A 27,477-nucleotide genomic window follows, 5' to 3' on the forward strand; every position below is an offset into this window, starting at 1 on the left:
GTTTGTTTTTTTAACATTAATTCAGGCAAATTTTTTAACTGATAATTGAATAATTCACATTTGAATGAATCAAGTTTCAAACTCCAAGCTTATATTAAAACGAGAAATGATGCAATTTTGTCTTGATCGGCTTTGATCAGTCAAGACAAACTATTTTATTTATTTAAAGCATTAAAAGTAATCATGCCCATCATTCTTAGTTTTCCTTCAAATTATAGATCACTTGATGATTGCATCTCTAAATGTATAATTTGTCCTGCTTTAAGTTAATTAATGTATCCGTTTGCATAATCAAAGCCCAGTTAATTAATATTTATACATAACTTATCAAATTACCAAAGAGGTACATACTTGAATGTATTCAATGGTAATGAACAGAACAAAAACAGTTTGGTAAAAATCTCTTTTCATTTTTAGCCATTGGTAAAACATCCCTACTGAATTAGATACACTTGAACTGAAACCATTGTGTCATAAAGTTGCCTTTTCCTCTTTGCTTGCCTCCCAGCATGCAGAAACCCCAGCTGGGCACCAGTAACAAGGACCAAGGCCTCAGAGCTAACACACTCCGGTCAGGGAAAGCAAGGCCTGCTGGGTACTGAATAGAGGTGTTGGGATACTGGAAGGTGGCTGAGAGGTTGGGAGCTTTTGCTCAAATTGGCACCCCGTGTCACCTTGTCAACACCTCTCAGCCTTGTGAGTCGCACACACACATTTTCCACCTGCACCCAGAGAGCTCGCCCACTCAGAGAACCCCTGTATCTCCACCCATTCGTTAGATTATAACACTCCGCCGTAGCAGGAGTGACATCAATTCAGGGAGAGAAAAAAACTCAAGAACATGGAGTGCTGAACAAGAAAGTCTTTACATCTAGCTTGCATTTATATTTCCACCAGTAAAATTAAATTAGGTGATTCTGGAATGCTGTACATTTTCAACAGCATTGTTGCAGATAATAACAATTTACAACGCATCTCTTATTACAAACTGTAGCCAATGATGATTAATAACGGGGTCTATCAGTATTTTCTGCCCACTTGAAACAAATCCTAAGGTTTATCTTTCATTGTAACTACAGAAGATTTGTCTAGAGGCATAACATTAATTAAACTAGCAGTTAGAATTTAACCAATGAAATTAAGAAATTAATGCTAACAAATTTCTTAAGAAGTTAAGAAATTTGTTAGCATGCTTGACTTCAGTGTTAGAGTTTTAGCTTAGCAAACTGAATTCATTTTAATCTTCAATTCTTACTTCAACACAAGACAGATTTTCAACCTGTCTTGTGTTGACCTGTAAACACTTTTTACTGGTCACTTTATTTGTTACCCTGACTCGTTCTAGTATGAACTCCCTTCTGAGCTTTAGTTCGCTCTTAATTATTCATGGCCTTATTCTGACAAAGTCTCAAAAACATTCATTAAAGATATTGACATGGCAGCATAGAATTAATCTTCACTGTCACTACATCCCACAGGTTCTCCGATGGATCCACATTTGGTAACTGTGGAAGACATTTTAGTAGTTACCAAAAATGGCTTCCACATTTTTGGAAACTACTAAAATATATTGACTACAACCATCTGTGAATAACTAAAATCTGCAAATACTTGAGTCCCCATCTTAAAATGGGGACTCAAAATGGGGATAATTAATAGTTCCATTATCCAATGACTGAAGATATACCTTCAGTCATTATGCACAGTGGAAACCATTCAGTAATATAAAAAAGGACAGTTTTGCTGGATTGGCTGCTTCAGAAACAACACAAGGTAGGATGTGAAGTAACATTGCACCAAACTAATTCAGCTTTATATTGTAGATATGCTCAACAAAACATATCACCGACTAAGTAGTATTTCCACCCATAATTCAAAGTTGCGTTCTACAGAAAAAGATGCAAATAGATGTGTAAAATTCGAATTGAACAGCAAATGCACTCTGAAATACTACTACTGCAGATTTACAAGGAACACCAACTATTGGCCAGTATGTTACCAGTATAAGAAGATATCCACTGCAATGCATTTGTTGTTTCTTGCTGTTTTGATTTTATGTTCATGGTGAAAGGGTTAAAATGCACCCATATGTGAAGTTTTTTGTTTCTGTCTGAGATCATTACAGGATTCCCAGACTAACCAATTAAATTGATGCTAGCTGTGCTTTTAGAACTCATTGAAAACATTTAAGAAAAGCAACATAAATCCAACTCAACTTTTAATATACCACAATATTTTTTAAAATATATGCAAAGAATTAGACTTTATGAAAGACGGACGGAGGAGCAGAAAGAGACAGATACAGGCAGAGAGAGAGAGAGAGAGAGAAGTAGGCAGAGGCAGAGCAAGCGCACGAGTTGGGAGCTGGGGATGATTTCTCCAGGGATGAAGGATGCGGGTGTGTGTGTCTGTGTGGTATGTGTGTGTGTCTGTGCGTCTCGAGGGAGCGGGGTTGGGGAGGGAGAGAGGAAGAGGGAGGGGATGAGAGAGAGAGCGTTGGAGTAGAGAGCGAGGGAAGAATGAGCGAGCCGGCAAGGCGGGGAGGGGGATGAGCAAAGCGGCGGCGGGGGTGATGTGCTGTGGTGGTGGTGTTTGAGGGAAAGCGAGGCGAGGCAGAGCTGATTGAGATTCGGGCCTCCAGAGCTGCAGGCTCGCTGCTGCCGCTGCTGCTGGGAGCTCAGACAGAACACGCTCAGTTATTGGAATTTTTTTTTTCTAATGAATTAATTCTTCTCATCCAATTTAGGTGAAGATGAAAAGAGAGCAGGGCTGCAAGCATCAAATTTAGCTTTTTGTTGACCGGGCCTAGCCTGCTCTGCTCCCATTTTGTATGGTTAATATCTGACACTTGTAATATATTATAGCTTTTTTTGGTCCGCTGCTTTCAAGAAGCCTTGTTTACAAAAAGGAGAGAAAACTCAAACAGCAACAACATGAAAAGAAATTTCCTTTTTCTATTACTTGACACATTCCATTCTTATTTATTAACATGATAACAAAAGAGCTCCCCTCGTTCCACTTATACTAAAGTATAAACTTGTTTACACATATGCCAAAACTCCACCCTTGCCTACAAAATTTGCCCGTTTTTCTCCTCTTTAGTGAAGCTAACCATTTATTCATGTAAATACCTGCCACATTCAAAATAAGAGCATGATTGAATGAAGAATAATGCTCAATGCTAGAGTTAAAATACATTTTCTATTAAATTGAAGTTAGTTATGGTGATGATTAAGCAGATGTTAGGAATGATAGGTATAGGTAGATGCAAGCCACGGTTAAAGCTCCACCTTGTTGCTGCAGTTATTGCGGTTAATGTTGTTATAAAGTAACTTGAACTTGAGAAAAAAACGAAAGTATTTATAAGTATCTGATTTCTAAGGCAATATCAACATTTTGAAGGTTCTGATTCATCTCCTTCAGGATAACTCAACATGTTGTGACATTGTTTCTTATCTTGCCACAAACACATAATGACTAAAATTAATATTTTAATGATAATAAAGCATAATAATGTTAAAATTCAATAAATGAAATAATATTTCAACAAATCCTACATAAATGCTTCTAGGATTTTAAGTATGGGATCAGAGGTCAGTAAAGTTGATGTAATTATATGTGTTAAATTACACAAATATATAAACTCAGTTATAGGTTAGAAACTGTCAGAAGACATGTAGTTGAGGATCTTTCTTTGAGCAAAATCTAGTTTTACCTAGCTTAGCCACGATGAAAATGCTAATGCTATGCTTTTTGAGGCAGTTATTGCCAATTTAGCTGTCATTGCATGATACATTATTAATTACCTTATTATGTTTTAACCCTTAATCACAGGTATTGTTTTATAATTTCTTTGTCACATATAACAAATTAAATCACAAAAATTATTTTGTTAACTAGAATTTAACTTAAGTTATCTGAGTAACTTTTAAAGACTAATGACCATCTGGGCCATAATGTCCAAAGTCTATGAATATTATTTAATTTTATAAATCACAATGCAGTATCATTTTAATACAAGAAAGGGTATAATACCTGTCAAGCATTAAAAAATACATAAAAATCAAATTAAGCTAATTGGAGATCAAAACTAACAACCACCTTCCAATGTTTTATTCCCAAAAAAGTTAAAACTCAACTCTCAAGGTTTTTTTTATTCACTTCATAGTCTCACAGCCTTTGAGAGGTCAACTAAAAAGTTAATTATCTGACTCACACACACATACACACACACCCCCCCCCCCACACACACACGCACGCACGCACGCACACACACACACACACACACACACACCTGTGAGTTAGTGCGCACTGTCAAGTTCTGAAAACAAGAGGGGTGTATAGCCATTTAATGTCAGAACAATCTGGTCTGGCGCTTCAGCTCAGGATTCATGGTAGAGGGAACATAGAATCCCTTTAGCTCAGCTGCTTGGCACTGACAAGGTATCTGGCCTCAGATTCATTTAGACAGTCAGCAGAAGAACACTGAGAGTCAGCGAGCCATCTGGATCAGACCGTGGAGGAGCAGATATTCACTCCACCTCACAGGGGAATTCTGTCCCCAAAGACAAAAGCCGGTGAGCACAGCATTATTGCTTTCAGAGGACCTTTGTGTCTGCTTTGGATCATTTTACCTGTGCAATTAGTGTTTCCTCTCCTTTTGCTTGGTTCCATCTGTGTGTCAGTTACAATACAATCTAAACCACACTCCGCAGGCATCTTACTCCGGTCCTGATAGCTTTGCCTTTGGAGTACCTGTAGGCTTGAGAATCAGTCTGTGGCTTTACCACTGTAAATGCCAGAGGGCAGAATGGCCAAATTTCTAATAGAAGACAAAAAAGTAAAAATAACCACACTGCTTGGAACAAATATTGGGCTAAAAACAATGCTTCGCATGGTTTAAAAAAATAAAAATAAAATGAATATATATATATATATATATATATATATATATATATATATATATATATATATATATATATATATATATATATATATATATATATATATATATATATATATATATATATTATATATATATATACAATATACAATGATTGTTTTTATATTTTTACTCATATTTATATTTGATATGTATAAAACATTTTATTTCATCATAAAGAGAGAATAATCATAAAATTCACTGATAAACTGACATAAAAAGCTCAATTTGGCGCTGCTTTGGTCAAGAATAGGCATTTAAAAGTAGAGGAAAGCGTTTTTTTATTACTCTTTGATAAAGACACAAGCACCTTCCTGTGTTTGACAGTGAAACCATCAAGTTTTACTTCAAACAGCAGAGACAGCATGAAAGAAAGAGGAAGAAAGGGAATCAAAGGGTTTAAATGGGTTTGATCTTTAAGCACTTTAACACCTTGTCTGGCCATTATCATAGCACACAATCAATTATTTATGGAGAGAGAAGCTCAAGGGTCAGATGTTACCTTTGTAAACATTGGCTTCCCATGCTGGGTGACCATGGTGCACTGATCACAGTCCAGGGTGATGCAGGAGTTGTGGAAGGACTCCTTGGAGTGTTTCAGGATGTAATGGAGCTCGGTGACGCCGCCCTCAAACACTGTGCTGAAATAACGGGGTATCAACGTCCGGCCGATTGCTGCAGGGAAGGACAGACAGACATGACAGATATGCTGAATACTGAAGGAGCCCAAACATGAAATGATGTGTAAAAGATAGGATCAGCTTATGGACAAACAAAAGGTGCTGTTGCACACCAACAAAATTCTCCATTTCAATGTATATTTACTTTATTTTTACTCTCTAAACTTGCAGGTCGTTTTTTTCTCAACTGACAGGATTATAAGGTTTATAAAAGTAGCTTAATATCTTGCTTAAGGACCCTTCTGCATGTGATGTGTTGTTCATTTAACCAGTTATATTCCAACAGGGAGATTTTGCCGCAGCTGCCTAGGAATTTATTTGTCTATTAGTTAAAGGTTGCCACAGTCTTTTGGAAACATTAATAACCACTTCAACTTTTGTTTTTTATTGCATGTTACAGCCACTAACCCAAATGCATCTTATTGTAATTTTATGTAACAAAGCAATATAAAGTAGTGCTTAGCTTTAAAGTGAAAAGAAAATATATACATGTGTTAAAACTTTATGATAAAACCAAAAGTTGTGGTTCATAAATGCATTGAACCCTTCCTGAGTCAAAACTCAGTAGAACCTATAATTATAGCAGTATATCTTTTGGGGGTATGTATCTAATAACTTTGCACATCCACACACTGAAAGTTTTCTCCATTTTCTTTGTGAAATAACTTAAGCTATGTTAGCCTGGCTGAAATCCTCTATTCTTTCTTCACACAAGCGTCAAAGACTGTCGACTAGATTTAAACCTAGACTTTGACTGGGTCATTCAAACACATGAAAATGTACTGATTTCAACCCACATCATTGTAGATTTGGACGCATACTTAGGTTTATGGAACAGAGTGGTAATTCGGTGATGTAAAATTTATTTATTTCATTCATACCAAAATTATATTTACTTGTAATAATCTTACAGGTACATCTTGAATGCCCATACAAGTAAACGGTATTGGGTTTGTGTCCTGTTGAATGTATTTGTCAATAGAAAGCCCTCTCTTTGTTACTTAAACTGCTTTGCTTTCTGAACCTTAAAGGAATCATCTAGTGATTCCTTTAAGCAGCTCTTCAGCTTGTTTTGAAGTTCTTAGCTGCAGCAGAGAGACAATTAGTTTGGACTCTGCATTAAAAACTGGAAACAGCAGGAGGTAGCTGGCCTGGATGCGTGCCAGGACTGGAGCTCAAAATCAACCTATTATTTTTGCACAACACCTGTGTGTTATCAGGTTAAACAAATGAGATAAAGGGAGATCATTACACAACTTCAGAGAGGCTGGTTTGAACTTTGGACAGAATCATGCTATTTCCTGCTTCTTGGAGATATTTTAGGGAAGACTAATTGCCTCCTGGCTCAGCACACCAACTGTAATAAGAGCGCTATCTGTCTGTTTTATTTTTTACTTTCAGGAGGAATGTAACTAGAATTTGTGAATTTTTTTCAGATTCTATCCAAAAACAAACAGTGAGCACGTGCATTGTTGCAAATAAATATTATTTTAAGTTACAACATATATCACAAAAATAAGATTTAATAAATATGATACATAAAAACATAAAACACATTCATACATTTGAATGTGTGTTTTGATAAGGTTTGTTTGTCAGGTGGTTTAAAAATGTTTTTTGTGTATTAAAAATGTTTTTTATTGGTATAATGTATTATCATTTTAAATGTTGTGTTTTCATTCACTTTATAGAGAAAATAATCATAATTAAGATAAATAAAGGCTGAAAACAGACTGTGTGCAGTTATATTATATAATGTGTTTCACTTAGAGAAGTGAGTTACTGGAATAAATATTCTAATGTATTCAATGTTATAGAACAAACTATATTTTAACTTAAAAAAAAAAAAACTTAAAATAAGTACAAAATAAAAAGCTGCTAACAGCAAAAACGAAGAAGTTCATCTTCGTTTTTTGCGAAGAAGGTTAACTTCACGAAGAAAACCACAAAGTGATTTTCTTTGTGGTTATCAAAGAAAATCCCGTTATTTTGTAATGGTTTCAGATTAAATTATAAATATGAGGAATCCATAAAAAGCTTGAAGAAGACAGGAGCAGACCAGGTATTCCAATGACTTAAACAATATTTTGTGTTTACTGTATGACACCATTAAATGCATGTCACTGACAATCATTGGAGCAGCTGCTTTTAATTAGAACATGAAAAGGTGAGTCTTGATGAAACTTCAAAATGATTGTAAATTTAAATATATAATCATGAAAAAACTGACCTTCTAATTGAGGTTGGACAGAAATATGAGCAGTCAATTCAGAAGACACTATATGGATATTGCCGCTGTTATTGATATAAGCTTCAGCATTTCTGCCACTAAAATCAATACTGGCAGTAATAGTCCATCCAACTAGTCACATATATTTGCATGCAAAGCAATAAATGCATTCCACTTAAAATATTCCAGCAAACCAAAGTTAGCATCCAAGCATTCTTTTGTGATATTGATTTTTATTGACGTTTGCAAATTGATACTGTTGGAGAAATTGTGATATTATTAATCAATTATTTGTTATTCTCATTGATCTTTATAATGTATCTTTAATTGATGCTTTCCTTAAAGTTAATCTCATTATAGAATTAAGAATGTTTCTTGTATTGTTGATTTACTCTGATTCCTTTCTCAGAAGGCCTCACTGACAGAGAGCAGAAACAAAATCTTCCTGCAGGTTTACCTCTTGGTGAAGAGCTCTGCTTCGGTTGAGTTGCTGGCCTCCAATAAAACCATCATTGCTAAGATCACTACATATTTTATTAATCTTTGTGCCTGGAAGGACATTATCTAGTACAGAATGATTGTGTGTTAGTTAGTGAATAACATTTGACGCTGTAGCTGTTTGCCCCCTCCCTTTAGAGCTACAGCGTCCTTGTGATTAGGGATCCTAGAAACAATAAAATAGAGGAGCAGACAAAATGTGCTTCAGATCGGTAGGAGATTGTAACTGAAGCACATCTCTGTCCGTTCTCCTCGCGAATGAAAAAGAATCTAACTCTTTTGTCTTTTCTGTCTTTGTTAATGTATGTTTAACAGGTGTTAACCCTAACAGATACATTGTTAGAATTCAATCTCCCTTGCCAAAAAGACAGAAAAGTTTTTGGATGTCTTATTTTCTCTGTGTTATAAATAAATCTTCCCATCTATAAGTGAAAGTCCAAATAATTCACAACCCTTGATATTTAAAGATTTGTCCTTAAACAGTAAATGTTTCAGTATATCACTCTCCCAGAACAGGCTATCTGAATGACATGTATAGTCCAGGTTTCACATAATCTTCAAGTATGTAAGACTGCATAAAAAAATGAAAAAAAGATCTCCCGCAGCCTCCCAACAGGTTTTTTTTAGGACAATAAGATTTCACGACTTAGTGCAGTGTTAAACTGACTTATTGAGACAGACAGCTTCTGCAGTGCAAACTTTCTGCAGAAGCCTGAAGAGACAATGAGCAGGCTGCATGATGAAAACCAGAGGAGGAGTCAGGGAGGGAGAGACTGTATTCAGTGGTTTATAGTCCTCAGGCTTTGTCTGGTTCTATCTTTCCTGAGCTAGCTATGGCTTCAAGGAGAAGCACAGATGATACAGTATTCATGCTACACCACTCTATGGATGTGTTGTAAAGTCCTGCCAGAAACCAACTTCTGAAAATGTGGGTGTATTCTACAAGTCTTTCAAATTTTACTTTTTAATCAAGGATATATTTGGATAGTTTTTTGTGAATAAGTTATTTTGTGAAAAGAATAAAAAAACTTACATCTGAATAAGTAGAGGGGTTTAAAAGCAGTGTCTCACCGTCCCTCTACCTTGACAACATAATCAAAAATTCCTCTTTATCTCCTCACAAAGAACCTTAAATGAGGTCACATGTTCTCTCTCTGCCAAAATGAACAAAAAAGAGGCCGTGAAGTGTACGTTTAGGCAAAGTAAGGCATGTGTATTTTTAAAAAGCAAAATCATGCAAGACTTGATGAACACCAAAACAGAAATTAAATAAATATTTACTTTAAATCTTAGTTCTACATCCTCAATTTAAAAAAAGTAAGATGTTTTAATCTTAGCAGACAGTGACAAAGTAGTACTCTGCCATACCTGATCACTGTAACTGTAGAGATACATTGAGGCTGATGGTAATTTAATGATCTCCAATTAACCAATTAAGACATTTTACGAATTAAGGTATTTGTTAGTAAAGTAAGAAAACAGCTAAAACTAGAAGACAAGACCATTTATTCAGAATCTAAAACAAGATTGTTTTTGTTGCACAACTAAATATGAAGATTAGTCATCTGCGCACCACCCCCAGAGAGCATCTGCATCGAACAGCTTTCCCTTGGAAGAAAACCCGCAGCCTCCACTTGTGACTGCAGACCTCAATGTTGCAGTTTCAGTTACTTGTTGAGCAGATGTCCAGAACCAAGAATAACATCTTGGCAGCATATTCTTAAAGAGCCTACTTCTGTTGCTCTTATTTCTCTATAGCTATAAGCTACACACTGTGGTACACACACACGCCTGAGAGCAGCTCTGCAAACACCTGCTTCATCCAAACATCACCGGGCAGTTTCACTTCAGCAAATTGACTTGCTTAAGGGCAGCTACTTATCAAATGCACAGGGAATCAGAAGCGGTATCTGCTCCATCCTGAGCTGATACTTTTCTCTTCTGCCTGCAAACTATTATTGCCCCCACATATGCAAATCCCAGCAGACATGTCTTAAATTTGATTTAAATTTCAAGTTGGATATAATATATTTGCACACTAAAAGGGCAACAATGTTATGAAACCCAGGCTGTACATTGATGCTTAAATAAGAGAAATGGTGAATTATATTCTACCCTAAATTGATTTCTATACATCCATAAGCAGCAATAAAGAAAACAATTTATACATAGCAGATGTCTGAGGTTCCTGGTATAATTGCAATGTAAACATGGGAAATGCGTTATTTATAATCAAACAGGATAAAACAAAATGCGATTAAACATTCTCAAACAAGAGTTCCCATCAGAGAACTTCTGCAGTTTGAAATATTCCTTAGATTGAAACAGTTCTTTGCATGGTAGTCGAATGTGCAGAAGGAAGGACAACAATTATCCAAGAAATGCTAATGGATGCAATGCTCTTTGCTCCACACAGCTCAAGAGGGACCTCAGGTCCTTCCTGCACGTTAATTGGACTCTCATCAAAAACACTTTCAACTGTAAAAATTACACAAATGAATATTTTTGTGAAATCATAACTTTTCCGAACATTTGTTAATTTATTTTATTTTTTGCATTTTTTCAAGTGAATGTTTTAAACATGTACACAATCTGTAGTTTAAAATGATTATCTGCAGGGTGACCAGTCTGTATAGTGGGGGAGTGGAGGGAGATAACTATTGTTCCACCGACTGCAGTTTTCTCCGATCCATAAAATGTTTAGGCCAGCCAATTCACATTTTGGGGAATTCCTTTTTTATTTATTTATGTCTCACAATGTTGGCAACAGTTGGCTGACTGTTGTCAGTTGCCTGTGGTGATCCAAATAGGCAGTCCCAATTTCAAAAAACAGTTTTCAAAGGGCCCTAAGTTGTATTTAACACAATAAAGGTTTGCTAAAATTTCAAGATTCTCTATTCCTAATTACAAAAATCATGGGCAGTCATGGTACAGAAGCCAAAAGAGCGCCAAATATCACTGTTACTCAGGTAGAATTGTTTTAAAACTACAGTTCAGAGCTGAAGAATGGCATATCTGATAACCAGCTGGCTGCAGGCTAGCTTTCTGAACCTGTCTAATTAACCAGCTAATATTAGCTTCATATGCTTTTGTTGCACTAAAAGTAGCAGTGAGCCAACCGGTGATAAAATTCTGCAGAATAAGCATGTAGCACGTTTAAATTACAACTGGATTTAAAAAGTGTTTGCTCTTTAGTTTTGGTTGAGTCTATGTCTCAAAATCAAGATATTAAGCAAATGCTGAAGATGTAATTATTATAAAATTATTCAATACTTTTAATTTGCTATTATTATTTGTTTGTTTTTAGAAAATTTTAGAGCATGTTGGATGTTTTTAGAGTAACTTACTTAAAATTGTGGCATCATTCCAGCTAATCAAACTGCTAGAATCCGATTGGTAGTATGTTAGGGGAAACATTTCTAATAATTGAATACACAAAATAATCAAAATCAATTCCAATAAGTTGAGATAAGTTGCGTTACACCAGATCAGTAAAACAAAAACAGTCTCAGTCCTGATTTTGGCACTGAGAATGTGAACATTTTGGGATTTTCCTGCTCATCTAGTGGAACAGGTCTCTCTTCTTCTCCATGTTGCCATGCTTCAAATCTTCATTATTGGAACACCGGTGCAAAACAAAAAAATTGGATGGTCACATTATCCAACAGCACATGGCCTCTGATTTCAAGCAGTAATAATCCATCTTAGAGTCAACACTCTGCTGCATAGAATTATGCTCTCTCGCTTTCCCCCAGGATGGCTGCTTGGTCTGGAGGCAGTGGAGGTTGGAGGCTGGGGTGAGGGTGTTGGGAGGGTCTAGCCTGGGAATAAAACTTCATTTAGAAGTGAAATGTCCCCTAAGACACTGGCTCAAGAGGATTTTGTGGTCAGACCCGGATGGTAGAGTCTAAGACGGGGATGATGTGAGTGGCTGGGTGCGGAGGGGCAGCAGGGGGAAGAAACAGGGGAGGGTGGACCCATGACTGGCATGTTTTTTAAATTCAATAAAGTCAAGCATGACTAAATAACACATAAAATGTTTGGCATCATGAGCAGCAACTGTGAGGAGGAAGAGGGAAAGAAAGGGAAGGGGGGAGTGTGCTTGGCGTAGATGACTGTGTAAATGATGCTCTTTCGCTCTCTCTGTATCTCGCAGCCTCCCTCACTTGGTCTCTACCACGGTTGAAAAACAAAGTACGCCAAGGAGTGGAGCTGACTGCTAATGCGGAGGAGCTCTGAGGAGACGAGGGGGGAGACGGGGAGGTGAGAGAAGGGTGGAGGGAGGTGGGGGGTGAGGAGGGGTTGTGGAGATTGGGACTGAAAAAATGAGCAAAGGATGAAAGAGAAACAGTAAGAGGAAACTAGGAGAAAAGCTAAAAAAAAAAAAAGTAAGCACTTGTCAATGAGGGAGAGAAGTCTGTCTGTGGGGTAGAAGGGAAAGAGATGGAGAGATTGGGAAAGGGATGCTTAGGTGATTCACAGATCTGCTCCCTGCTCCCATCTCACCAAACCATGCAGGGGTTTTTGGTTGCGTCTCCTCAACCAAAACTGTTCCAATAAAAGTCAGTGTGCGTAACTCCGGGTGACACAGTGATAGATAAGCATGTAATAGTAGCCTTGCTAGCAACTCTTGGATCATTTCAAGCACGGCAGTCCCGTGTTTCTCCTCAGATAACTTCTTCACTCAGGCTCAAACACGTTTAGGCTCCCTCTATGCTGCAGACAAACACTGGAGCTGGGCTGATTTTAAGTCCTGATGTGTCCCTACATCCCCCAGAGGGGAATTCAACAGGCATGTGTTGATCAAGGGTATTAATTCCAACATACTAACATCTATTGAGTATCTTCTTTGTAATCTTATCCAAAATGTCTCTTCTGACCTGAAGAAAATGAGAGACAAAATGCATTCAAGCAACAAGAGAAGTCCAATTGCCTGTTCTGATGCATTTAGGATTTCCATGTCCTGAAAATCCTGGTCATGGACTCTTGGGGGTGACTGAGAACCAGTTGGTAAAAAAAAAAAAATCTAGTCCATGCATTTGTAACTTCAAGGCTGAACTACTGTAATTATTTACTATTAGGAAGCAGTTAAAAGTCTTCAGCTGATCCAAAATGCAGTATTGATGAAAATTAAAAACAGAGGTCATATTTCTCCTATTGTAGCTTCCCTTCACTGACACTCTTTAAATCCAGAACAATTACATGTAAAGCCCTTAAAGATCAAGCCATCAGAGCTCTGATTGTTCCAGATGTTCCTAACAGAGCATTTCACTCTCAGGTTGCAGGTATATTAGTGGTAGAACGGGTGACAGATCTTTTAGCTATCAGGGTTCTCTCCTTTCCTCACAGTTTTACTCTGTGAGGAAGAAAACCTTTCTATTTTTAAGAGTGAGGGGAACTCGTTTACTAGTTAGCAGTGCCCATCACTGGTCTCTCCTAAAGAAAGCCAAAGACTAACTGCATCGGTTCTCTTTGATCATAGACTTGAAACTGGCTCAAAGATTATCTGCTTAACAGTGTTTCTCTCCTAGATAAGACAAATAAAGGAGCTTCTTCTGCTAATAACTTTTAGAAGTAATCAATTGGCACTATATAAATGAAATGAACTGTAATCGTATCATAGTGAACACTTCAGCTAATTTAAACAGATTCTAAATAAAATATAACTGTACAAAACTACCGATGCTCAGCTTCAAAAACAATGTAATTTTTGTATAGTACGTCTTCTGTATGCTTTACTTCAAAAATGAAAACGATGCATTTAATTAATTAAATGTTGTTGCTCACATGGAATTATTAGCTTTCATTACTTGGCTGACTTTTTTACCTACAGGTGTATTGTTGTTAAAAAACAACAATAACAAAAAGTTTAATCCATTTAAAAAAACCTTAACCATCATAATCACTTTTCGTTAATAAAAAGAGGAATTGTGCTAAAAATAGAAACTATCAACTGAGAGCAAACATGAGCAAACCCATAAATCAGAGGATTAAATTGAATCTGCACTTTGATTTGGAAGAGCACTTTTTTGAAGCAGAGCACATATTGTATCCTTCACTTAAAGATATGCTATCTATCATGTAGAAGACAAACTACAAACCCCACAAACTTTCTTTCCAATTTTATTTTTCCTCTGCACTTTTCTTGACTTCACTCTCCTGCTCGTGTTTTTATTTTTCTCCGCGGTGCTGATTGGCCCGTCTTCAGTCATTGGGGCACTCCAGAGATACAGATTAGCTGGCACTTGTTTGGACGAACACGACAAGCAGCATATGTCTCTCAAGTAATGTGTACCCAAACATGCAATTTACAAATAATTAACGTGGTGTTAATTAGTCACATTAATTCATAGCACTTTGTTGGGATTGTTTCCCCCCGTCGGTACCCAGGACTCCTGCCAGCAGCGTCACTCAGCGAGACAGCAAGAGCGTTTTTTCCACTCCAAAGCCAGAGCGGGGCATCAGAAAACATAAGGGTTTGTAGCTGACATAATACACTGGCAAACACATACATACATTCACAGTGTACAGCCAGGTGTATTTTAAATTCACATAATACTGTGTAGTATTCAGAATATTCATAAAATTCTTGCTCAACCTAGACATTGTCAGCATATGTTGTGGAAGCTATGTTTTTAAAAATGGTTTTAATCAATAATTTATAACAATTGTATAAAATCTAAACTACATTTGATTTTTCAACTACAGTTAAAAAAACACCAGCAAGCAATTTTGGCCTGACTTTTAAGCTGCAGTTTTAAGGGGGGGAAAAAACATCTAGTCACATATTTCTAGTTTCCTGTAACTTTTCAGGACTTTTTAAGACCATAACAACTTTAAAGATATCAACGTTCTTCTTAACTTACTTCATAAATTACATATGAAAGACAAAATTAGGTTTATTTTGTCTTAGGTGAGTTTTGGTTTAGATGAGTTTATTGTTTTTAAACTTGCTACATGTTACATTCAGTGCATTTTGCACTATTAATGATTATTAACAGAAAGCTTTAACAAACTAAAACTGGGTAAATGTGGCTCCAGTACTAAGACCTTTGAGTGGTCAGAGTGATGAGAAAAGCACTTTATAAATTCTGCCTTTTTAACAATATTACAATGGATATACATTTTTTTTACTATAGTTATTAATCAATCAACATTTATTCACTATTGAATAGCTAAACAACAGAAACACAGAAAATAATTTACACACTACTAATTAAATTGAAAATTCCAATTGGCAAACAAACATATATTACATACTGGGCATTAGCTAATTTTTAGTCCAGATCGTATATGAAATATAATTGTATCTATCACTATAACCGTAGGACATTTAGGCACATTAAATTATATTTGTCAATAAAGAAGTTGGAGATGCTTGTTAACAGGTGGGTTGCAATTAAAATAAATTTCTACATATTGGATACATATGTTGTTTTTTTTTAGGAAACCATATGTATCCAAAAAGATACATATGGATTCAGAGCATTAGTGCGACATGATACATTGTGAATTTACTAAATCTTATTATCCACACTGTCAACCTCACATACATACAGCACATCCATAAACACAGACAAACAGCCTACAAAAGTACAGTAATGATTTACCAACGGACACCAGACAAAACTTGATATATTATGCACACCCACATGTGTAGAAAGAAATAAATACATGTAAACATAGAGCGGTGTTCAAAAATAAGTTAACAATAGGCTCATATTGTACACAGTGCCACTTAGATGTTTAAATACAGATGATTTTACATAAATGTCCAAATAGTTTTAGCCAGTTAATTATGCATCTGAAGCATTTATCCTCCAAGGTGGAATGATGACACAAGAGAGTAACTCAAATGTCAGTACAGTTCCCTTAGCAAGTTGTAGATAAGTCTATTTTCTTGGCATTGACTCAAATGTTAAGGAGCCATTTCAAAGGGTTACCAAACCAAAGTTGTGTAGCACAATAATAAATCATTAAAAGCCCCAAATGATCTTGACTTTTTGGATACAATGATAAGATTAAAAAAATAAACGAGTAAGAAGCATGGTCAGTAAAATCTTCTGTATGTAGTTGTACACACAGATGTAAACATGGACTGTAAATACAGAACTATAAAATTAAAACAGAAAAATACAAACTCCTTGTCAACTCAAGTGAAAATGTGCCTTTTTATGGCCATGTTCTTTAGGTTTGATACCAGAAACATAAAAAAACATGTTTATGTTCCTGGTATTGATAACTTCACTCTATAGAGGAAAGTAAAGAGTAAATACTGCAGTCTTCTGTTAAAACAGCCCCAGAACGTCACAGTGAATGAACTGCATAGTCTCAAAAACAGGCTGAAACTCAAGTAAAGGCAAAAAATGAAAGACATTGAGACTGTTTAAATTATTTGTTACAGAGCAGAAGATACCTCTTCCTCTAAAAAGCAATATTTTCAAATAAAAAACCATACAAAACCTTGTATTGGCATTAATCAAACCTGATATTAGTTTAATTTCACATAAAATTAATATTTTATTGTTTTTAAAATTCAGTGTTTAACTCAGACCATTACAACCTGACTGTGCTGTCCTGCCAGTGTTTCTAGCTTGTATTTGTTAGACAACATGTAGTAACTTACATTATGAAGCAAAATTAAGACGCGAGAATGTGTTTGATGCGGGGACAAGAAAGTCAGGAGCACTCAGTGGGTGATTATGCAGCAAATGCAGTTCTCTGAACTGCAGAAAGGGGAAAAATGGGATGAAAATGAGAAAAGGGGAGCGATGGGGATGATCATAATATTTGCAATCTGCATATATTCATCAGACAAAAACCTGATTGGTTTATGACTCAGAGCAAGGCACTTTTATTGTGTTCTGTTATTTTAAATAATTTTTCATTACATCCAACTAAAAGTATATATATATCTATATATAGATATATATATAGAGTGCAGCACCCACCTGTTGCTGCACACTGAGCCTCAGCTGGCAGAGACGCTTTAAAGCTGCAGTTGAAAGTTGAACGTCTGTTCAGCAGCCAAGAGCAGACTCACTCCTCTAATCTCCTTGAGTAGATTACCAAATAATTAGGAGCATTATTACACTTGTTTTAACCTTCATGGTTACTTCATGAAGAGCAAGATGGCAACAAGTCAGTGTAAGTAGTATTGTTCTTGAGAAGAAAAAAAAATCAGATACAACATATTACTATGGCAAGTTTATGCTATAATTTTGCTTTAACTTATGCATTAGCGTCAAAATAACAACAAACAGATGCTATACATATTACAGTAATTGCAATATATGATGTGAAACTATTGTCAACCTTATGTGTATTTCTGAATAAATATTGTGATACATCAAAACTGTGGTATTTTTCCTGCAGGTTATCTTATACCAGCATATTCTGGTCACAGTGCTAAAGCCAGCAAGTGTTTATGTTCTTAAAGGAAACTACAATGACTTAAGGTTAGAGCAAGAACTGGCATACTGTGGTGAAAAGGGCAGAATTTAAACTATTGACTACTCTGTAGTATTTGGTATGTCTTCCCAATAGTCTACCACTGCTCTTTTGAGACATTTTACTTTCCATTGATTCCAATCCCAAGACTTTGAACTTCCCACTTGGGAATTCAAATCCCAAATGGTAAGATTCACAATCCAGACAAAACATCCCAACTGTAGGCTTCAAATCCTACAGTTATTAAAAGTCTTCCGTTAACAACAGAAATTCACAACCTCATAACATAAAGAATATGTAAAATTAGAAGAATTACAAAAGACAAAAACCATAGAACCTTAACCAAAGATACATGTATGCTAATATTCTCATATTTCTAAAAAGGTTTTGCAGATGTTGCCTTGCAGGAAGACAGTCCTGATTCCAGTTTCCTCCTGGTGTCTTTCTACATGGTGTTTGCATGTTTTCCTGGCTGCCTGGTTAAAACCATTGCTTGCTTAGACTCACATAATGTGATGTACTTCAATACACAGAGCTAAAAAATACAATTTAAAAACTGATTATTCCCTCTCAGTGTATTCCATTGTTGATGACTAGTGGGGAGGAACATGCAACGATTAAAACCAAGATGACATATTGATCTGTGGGCTTAATCAATGGTTGATGAAAAATGCTTGGCCAAAGCACATGTCTTCATCGACTCTTATCTTTATCTAAATACCCGTCAGAAGCTGCCATTCCTGAGTCAACTGTGGGGAGAATCAGATCATTGGCAAACTGATAAAGTCAGCTCAAGTTTACTCACTGTCAAGGATTTGACTAACACCACTGCCGCATAGTACTTCACATGGAACATGAAGGAGACAGAATATACTAACAGAACAATATGACAAAACTGAAACAAAGTATTTATTTGTTTACTGCATACCAGTAATTTTTGAAAAAATAAAAACTAGAGTTGTTTCACTCATAATCTATATTTTGTGTCATATATATATACAGATGAACTGTGTGATATTCCTTTACATTTAATTGGTACAACCATGAAAAGCTGCTTTTTAAGAAAACTAATCTATTTTAAAGAAACACTTATCAAGAGTGAACATCCTGTAATTGGAGGAGAATTAAGTCCAAACTTTTTTCTAATAAGGCCAGGATACAGGATACAGAACCGAACCCAGTGTGAGATTCAATGTTGGCAGAAATACAAAATAATCCACATTGTTTTTGTAGAGTTTAATATAATCTAGAGTGGGTTAAGCCAGGCAGCCTGAATTTTAGGAGAAACTGACACATGCGCACAAAGACCTGTGCACATCAGTGCCCACACACTGAACACTCACCAGAATGTGGGAATCACTGCCTAGAACATGAAATATTCATCAATCATAAAACTTTAATTCAATCTCTCTCTCTGTCATTTTAGAAGCTGCTGTATTTTACTTTGTGAGGTAAACAAAAAATAAAATAAAATAGAACTACAGATTTTATTGAAACACATTATCCACATGCACACACCAAACCTCATCATTATGACACTGCAATATGAAAGACAAAGCAAACTGGTGTTCCTGATTTTAAAAAGAAAAGAAGCAGTGAGATCTGTCACATGATACTGTGAGACTGAAATTAAGTGTCTAAAGTTGACCTCATTGAAACTACGGTGCTTAAATACACACACAAGAAAGAACAGCATTCATTTTTAGCTTTCAGAAAGGCAGAAACACACAAAAATCATCAGATATTTTTCTCTAAATACAGTTTTTACTGTTATTTTGCTTTTACCAGGATCCAATAAAAATTCAAATGAATCTTAGCTATGATACATAATTGTGCCATAAAATTGTGCAGGCAAGTGTTACTAGGTGAGTATTTGGTTGGTGACTTGAGGAGTTGTTGTGTTATTAATTAAAAACAGCATTCGAACAATAGTTTTGACAAACAATATTGCTGATTTTCATATTCAGTTAATATGTTTTTTATTATCCATATAATAAATCATACCTCAAGTTCTGCAGTGCAACTTTCTATCACAAACACCCAAAAAATGTTTGGGGTTAAATGAAACGGATATTTATAAAGCAAACTGCACATTACAAAATGCAGTAAAGTGATTATTAGTAGTTCTGTTTGTTAAACTCTTGAAATGAAGCATAATGTTTGATTCCTGAACATAAAACAGTAACAGTTCCTACTGTAAAGCCAACAATCCTGCTAATGATTTCTTCACCCTCCTTCAAGTTGCTGCTGCAAACAGAGCTGGACTGGGAGATTCTGACACGTTTTACCTGATTAAGATTTGCAGAAATTTGCTAAACTATGGGAGTATTTTCCTCAATATGAAAACAGAAGGCCTTTTTTAAAAATGTTTGCTGATTAAAATTTTGTTTGGTAGTAAATATGTTGGAGAAATATCATTAATTTGGCAAGACAGATATGGAAACTCTGGTGTGCTCTTCGAAAATAGACACTGTTCTAAAGAAAATAAACCTTGTAAATGTATTTTATTTTTAATAATTCCTCCAGCTTTTGCTGATATAAAAAAAAAATCAATCTGAAGCATGTTTCACTGAAAACTGGTGTCTCCCTTTAACAATCTCTTTACACATAAGAACATGAGTTTATGAAAACAAGTAAAAACATAATCATAATCACACATTTTTAAATGAATGACAGAAAATACCAACAATTAAACGCCTGCATCTATAAATGTCATCTATAGAGAAAATGTGAGCTGATACTTCTAGAGCTGACGGATGAATGATCCTTGGAGATATTAAGTATTGTTGGTGATATAAATAGAAAATGTCACATATGATATAAATTCATTGCCACTGTTTTATCAAAGATTTTATTGAAACTCTTAGTTTAGTTTGCTTTGATCTAAACTTTTAAATATGATGGCAAAAAAGATCAAATGCAAATTAAAGAAAGTTTCATTTGTGCTCAATGAATAACAATCAAACAGTAAATAAATGTCAGCAATTTAAATAGATTTTTACCGTGAAAATGTCAACCTATTGAAAAGTATTTCTAGTTGCGCTACTAGTACATGGTCAGCCAGAGCCTGCTGAGATGTTCCAGGTCGCTTCAGCTTTCAACCCACCCATGTGTTTACATCTGATTCTCATCTTCCTCTTTACGATACTCTGTAGTTTCTTTAGGTCAAGAGAGACAGCTGACCAACAATGACGCCATCATTATTACATCAGAAACTACTTTTTGCAGTGTGGGCAGGTGGTAAGTCCTGCTGAAAAGCTAGAGATGTTAATTCACATCTTTTTCAAACACTGAACCTTCTGTGAATATGGCTTTATACAGCCCTCCATTCTTTAGCAATGGACTTTGGTGATTTACTCTCCTTGCAAAGGGATGCAATTTCTCATCCAGGAAATTCATTATTGTGACAGACCTAGCATAACGTGTGTCTGTATTATTTGTTACGTTGTAATATAATTAAAAACTCCATTTTGTGTTGTATAAGCTCTAGACTATGAAAATTAGAATAAACATTTGAATTACAACGTCATGTATGAAATGAATCTACATAATATATGAATTTATTTGTTTTGCAAAACATTCAATGACGTAATAAAAATCTAAAACTACAACAATTACAAGCTGCTTCACTGTCAGAAACACACAGTGTAAACAAAATAAAAATACTTTTCTGCTTTTTCTTCTCTCGACATCAACCGGATATTTTTGGGAAACTGAAGTTCTGTCATTTTAGCTTTCCACTTTAAGGGGAAAGGAAGTGATAAGGAAAAAGTGCGTAATGACAGAGAAAGAGAATCCTCCACAGTCAACCTCATCCAACCTCAGGCCACGCATGGATGGTGACTGGGTAACGAAGTGAGCAGGAGGCGAGGGGGGAGGGGTGGACAAAAATCGGAAGTGTTCTGGATGGTGGGGTGTATATCCCCCTTTCACTCCCCCGAGGGCAACCCTCTTCACCTCCATCCATAATTCAGCAGACCTCCCTCCCCCCAGCTGTGCAGACCCCCAGGGCAAAGCTCCACCAGAAGGACAACACGCACAGGAGGAAGACACAAAGACACCCACCACCAGCAAAACTACCAAATACAGCAGGACAAATAGAGGAGCATGCCAGAAGTCAGAGGTAAATCACGTACAGCTTTCCGTATAAAACCACCATGAACGACAGACATTCACCAAACAATCACAGACTCCACTGATACAGTGAATTAACAGCTAACCCATGCAGAGGTTCACACACTGCCTCGGTTTGACTCAGACTCCCAGTGAGCCTAAATCAATGGTAATGAGTGTTGTTTTGCGCTGCTTGGCCTCTGATAACTAAACTCTGATCTGACGCAGCGGTACCGGCTCGGCTCAAACAAGTTACCTCCAAAAGGGATAAAGAAGTTTTTACAGATCCGTGTCAGAGTAGAACTTTAAGAGAACTCCATCAGAAATTTAAGATGATATTCTGAACGACATCATTTAATAACCACGAGGCCTATCACGATAAAAAATAAATCAATCACACGATCAATGACAGTTATCGAACTCATTTATTTTATCGGCTTTGTCATTTCTTCCTGCCTTTTTCTCTTTCTATTGATGACACTGGATGAAAAAAGGCTCAACTCCGGTGCTCTCCACTGATCCCTCTGTTTTTAATTTCATTAATGTAATGTCCAGTTCACACTACACAATCAAGTGAGCTATTGGCAAATAGAAATGTTTTTAGGAGTCGTCTCTCTATGTCAACTAACAGAAGACTAAGTGTAATCTTATTGATTGAAGGGATGGTTTAACATATTACAAGCAGACAAAAGGCAATTGTGAATCTCTTATTTAGTTAGAAATTATAAAAAGGATTAGGGCTACAGAAAATTTTATATAAAATTATAATTCTGACTCTTGAGAATTCTGACTTTAACTTCAGAATTCTGAAAAAAAAGACGGACATCTGTGAGAAATCAGTTTACCTGGAAAATGGTTGCCCCCAGGTGCCCACCTGCATGAAAGTCAAAACTGTGAGATTAAAGTCATTTTTTTCCTTTATCTAATCCTCTTAGAGGAAAGAAAAAGGAAACAATACCCCTCCTAATTAGTGTGTTCAGATTAAATGTTACATTTTTATAGCTTTAGCAGTACTTGAAGTGCTATTGCTACTTCAATAATCTTATTTTCAGGCTTCTGCATATTGTAACCAGGTGTATTAATAAATATAATTACATGCAAAGAGTCCAAAAACATTCAGACAGCAAAAATAAATAACATTAAATAAGTAAATTAGAAGTCATCTTCCAAGTCTTCTTTATTTCAGTTTAACAAACTGAAACTCAAACTGGAATCTTTTAACAGATGAGCACATATTGTTCTGCACTTGCACTGTCACATCATCTGCACTTTACCATAATTGGACCTGCTGCTTCTTCTTCTTTGGTGTGGTTGAGTGCCTTTAGTTAATTTTAGTTGTATATATTATTATTACTATTGTGTGTTTGTTTATTTAATATTGTATATATTTGACTTTTTGCACGGGAGTTGCAATAGAAATTTCGTTGAATCCTGTTCAATGACAAAAAAAAAAAAAAAAAAATGCTATACATGCTGATGCAGCTTTAATTTAAGGAGTTATTCATCAGGAGTGTTCACAAGCACTGCAATAAAAAAATCAAACATTTCTCTGTAAATTACAAAAGAACTACATGTTTGGTTTACATACAATTATGAGGTGCTGTATGTTTAGCTGTGGGTCATTTTAACACTATGATGGCTGAAACTGGGACTCAACCTCCCACCACTTGAGATGCAACAAGTGAACATTTTGCACTTCTTGCTGATTCACAGCCACCTGAGCTGCAACTCCACAGTGGAGTTCATTGTTATGAGATGTTCACATCAACATTTGAGATGCTCGTTCCAGCATTGAGATGCTAGAACACTAGAAAGAAACCTTTTGTCATTGACTCTTAAATATATGCTCACTAAAGAATGAGCTACAAAGCTCAAAAAGTTATATTCCCTGTCATTTTGAGCTTATGAATTTCTTTTACATTGCTGCCATTGTGTCTGAGTGTGTGTGTAGTTTTGTGTGTGTGTGTGTGTGTGTGTGTGTGTGTGTGTGTTTGTGGAGAAAGAAGATTTATTGAAGGATGAAGGAGTGCCACATAAACATTTAATAGCTTAAGTAAAGTGGTGCAGGTCTTTCATAGACTATGGAGACTGATGGGTCTCCAGCACACTGTATTATAAATAAATATGGATTACTCCATGTGTCAATAACGAAGCCCAGGGAACGTCAACATGCACATTTGTGCACGGTCTGAAAGTGTGTGTTTTTGTACACAAGCCAGCACTTTTTCCTCTGCCTTTGGGTCTGACGCCAACATCATCTCTTCCTACAACCATCTGTGTGTTGGGACTTTTGCAGAAACATATGTTAGAGCTTGTTTGCATGTTTTGTTTCATCATGACATTACCCTTGCTTTCACTATGCATTTGCATATGACTGCATCCTGTTGTGTGTGCCTGTATGTGTGGGCAGCATCAATACACTCAGTGTATAGATGCTACACACAAAAATGTGCAATTCTATTTATTATTGATGTAACTTCTCCTCCGTTCTCTTGCAGAGCTCATCTTTCTGGGCTTTCTGAAATGTTTCACTGTTAAAAGCTCGAGTTGCATTTCACTCTTCATTTTTTCATGAGCAGCATGTTTTCTATCAAGACTTGGAACATTCACAAATTTCATTTGCGCAAAACAAAGCACAGAGGTGTACAGTAAGAGACCACATGGGAGACTTTCCAGTACGAGTAACTAAGAAATCAAATGTCATGTTTATTTAATGGAATACAAAAGTGGGGGTTTATACAGATTTAGAAACTAAATAGGAGAAATAGCAACTAATGTAAATTTGCATTTTAGAAGATGTGTTAACCAAGTGAATATTAAATTATACATTTTCAACTTGGTTGCAGGATTTTGATTATTCAGCTAAACAGATTATTCTTTTAAACTTTTTTCCAAATGTTTTACTATCTTTGTTCAAACTACAAAAGAAAAGGAACGAGCAGAAGGAAAGAAGATGAGAAGAAATATAGCTGAACATGGAGAAAAAAGTTAAAACAATGTTGAGGAAAAGAAATTTCAAGCCCTTCAGAGTCAATATTTTTTTTATTTTTGTTTCAGAATAAAGCAATAATCCAAACTTTTGGTCAAATTGGAACATTTTCTATCATTCTCATACTTTTTTCATAAAAGGTGACATATTTATTTTATATTATTAAAATGACAAAGATTCAAAGAAAAAGATGCAAGTTTTTAGCCTATTAAACCATGAACTTCTCATATTTTGTTTCATTACAATCACAAATGTCAGTATTTTGTTATTGGAATTGTGTATGAAAGCCCAGCACTGCAATATGATATAATTAGGTAAAATGAAAGGAACCCAGTTTTAAACAATAAAAACGTAAGGAAATATTATGCATAATGCTACAGATCACACACATGAATATGAAAAAAGATCAAGCAAAGGATGAGAGTTAAAAACAGGAAAATAAAAAAGTAACTGAGAGAACAAAGAGAAATGAAGATAAAGAAAAGGAGAAACTTTGAAAAGAAGCCAGGATGGAAGAGGAGAGCTGTCTGCGGTATGTATTGTTTGTCCGACTGGAAAGGAAAGCTGGTTTTGTTTTGCTCCAGGGCACACAAAGTGTTGAGAAACAGGAAGCCAGGAGACCTGCCCATCCTCATGGACAGCTGGTGCCCTCCGATAGCTGGTCCCCTCTTCCTGTTAGCCACAGTACATACAATGGTTCCCACCCTAATTCAGGCCACCTGGAAAGCAGCACAAGCGGCGGCTCTCTGCAGCCTCTTTTCAGACATGCTTTCAATTAATTGGACAGCAACTGAACATGTCTGGTTTGTGTCTGAATTGTGCCCCTAGAGCATTTCTGAACAATTTGCACTGACAACTGTCTAATATGCTGCAGTCACATTAAGAAGCAGACATGCAGCGCAGCGGTGTGCAAATGTGGCAGACATTTAAAAACTTTAGTTCAACAAGAGAAAATAATGCTCTCATCCATTTGCACTGAATAATTAGTCGAAAGATGAAGTTTCACTATAACAAAGAAATTAAAATTTTCAGATTTTATTTTCAATAAAACAGATCATTTGAAGACAGATTTTCAGGTGGAAAAGTTGGATTTTCTCACCAACTCAGACCTCCAAATTAAAAATGGCCACCTTGAGTATAAAGCTTTGCAATAGCTGCTTTGTAAACAGTTTATTTCCTTGTAATAACTGAGTGATTCACTTTCTCGTACTGTAACATATTCATTAAATGAGGTGTGATAAAGATTTAATGACATACAGATAATCCGAAGGACGGGTAATCATGTTCATGTAATTACGTTTTATAACAACATAAACTCATTTTGTTTTCAGGTAAACCATCAATATTATATCAAAAAGACAAATCTTGACATTTGAATGAAAAGCATTTAAAATCTATCTCAGTCTTATCAGCATTACATCTTTCTGTACATATAGTCAAAGCCTCAAAATAAGTACTGCTCTATAAACAGAGTTTATTCCTATTAAAATGAATGACAATTCTTATCATGATTTTTTTTTTTCATTATAATGATAAAGGGAATGTTTGCACAGATTGCAGTGTTTTGGATATCACTAGTGATTGTGGCTGATACAGATTTTTCCTCTTCCTAAATATAGTGATAAAGTTGCTAAGTTGGCAACAGTGGGGTGACTACTATTAACCGAGCATGTGCAGACGTGACCTGGTGGGCGGGTCTGTCAGTCAGCCTTTTCTCAGAGAGCAAACAGAACAGTGACTGATCTTCAGACACTTGCAAAGTAAAATAAGTATTGGTAGATCTCCGGGGCTGAATTATAAGTGCACTCCTAATAAAAGCTATAAATACCTATCCAAAACTCAAAAACTGCAGAATAGCAGTTTAATATGGAAACTATTTCATAGTTTTATGTGCAGGACAGCCTTTTTGGATTTTCAGGTAAGTGATAAGCATAAATTCCCCACTTGGTATTCAGACTTGAAAGGATCACCTCTGAAAATTTCCGAAATTCAAACCTATACATTCCAATGTGGAGTAAAAATGGAGTAATCCAATGGAGTAAAAAAACTCTTAACCAATCAACTGCTGCTAGAATATGTTTTTTTTTCTTGTTTTTTGACAGAAGACAAACAGCTTTGTCTTTCAGAAGAGTAGCACATCTTATAAAAGGTTTAAACTTTTTCAGTTGCTCTTTGTAATTCAGATTTTATAATAACCTAAATGTTTGGATCTCATGGAAAAAGACAAACAAACAAGCTTTAGAAGGCATCTAAATGTGATCATGATTGCCACAATCCATTTTTATGCCTCTGCTGTGAAATGGATAATGCATGAGAACTGATCTGACAAAATCTTTAGGACTAACGAGAAGGTTATATTTTAATGCAAATCCTGAAGCTTAAATTTCTCCCTGGTGGATGATCCTTAAATAAAACAAAAACACAGAAGGTCTGATTTTAAAAGTTGGGAGTTCAAGTGCAAAAAAAAAACAAAAACATAAATAGTCTATCAGAGGAGAAGATGGACCCATTAAAGGCGAAAGAGAGATCTGTTGGGATGCAGTGAGTGTTTCTCTCAGCGTAAAAACAAGCTGAT

At 35.8% G+C, this 27,477-nt stretch overlaps 1 protein-coding gene across 5 annotated transcripts in view; it reads right to left on the reverse strand.

Moving 5' to 3' along the window:
- LOC129360662 (LIM domain-binding protein 2) overlaps positions 1–27,477 on the reverse strand; it is an 89,890-nt gene that overhangs the window by 29,615 nt on the left and 32,798 nt on the right. For all 5 annotated transcript variants that reach the window (XM_055030992.1, XM_055030991.1, XM_055030990.1 and 2 more), the window contains exon 3: positions 5,445–5,617. In XM_055030992.1, coding sequence (XP_054886967.1) covers positions 5,445–5,617 — 173 coding nt within the window. The remainder of the gene's footprint in view (positions 1–5,444; positions 5,618–27,477) is intronic.

Source organism: Poeciliopsis prolifica, unplaced genomic scaffold (assembly GCF_027474105.1).
Source record: "Poeciliopsis prolifica strain line A6 unplaced genomic scaffold, Auburn_PproV2 SCAFFOLD006, whole genome shotgun sequence".
NCBI lineage: Eukaryota > Metazoa > Chordata > Actinopteri > Cyprinodontiformes > Poeciliidae > Poeciliopsis > Poeciliopsis prolifica.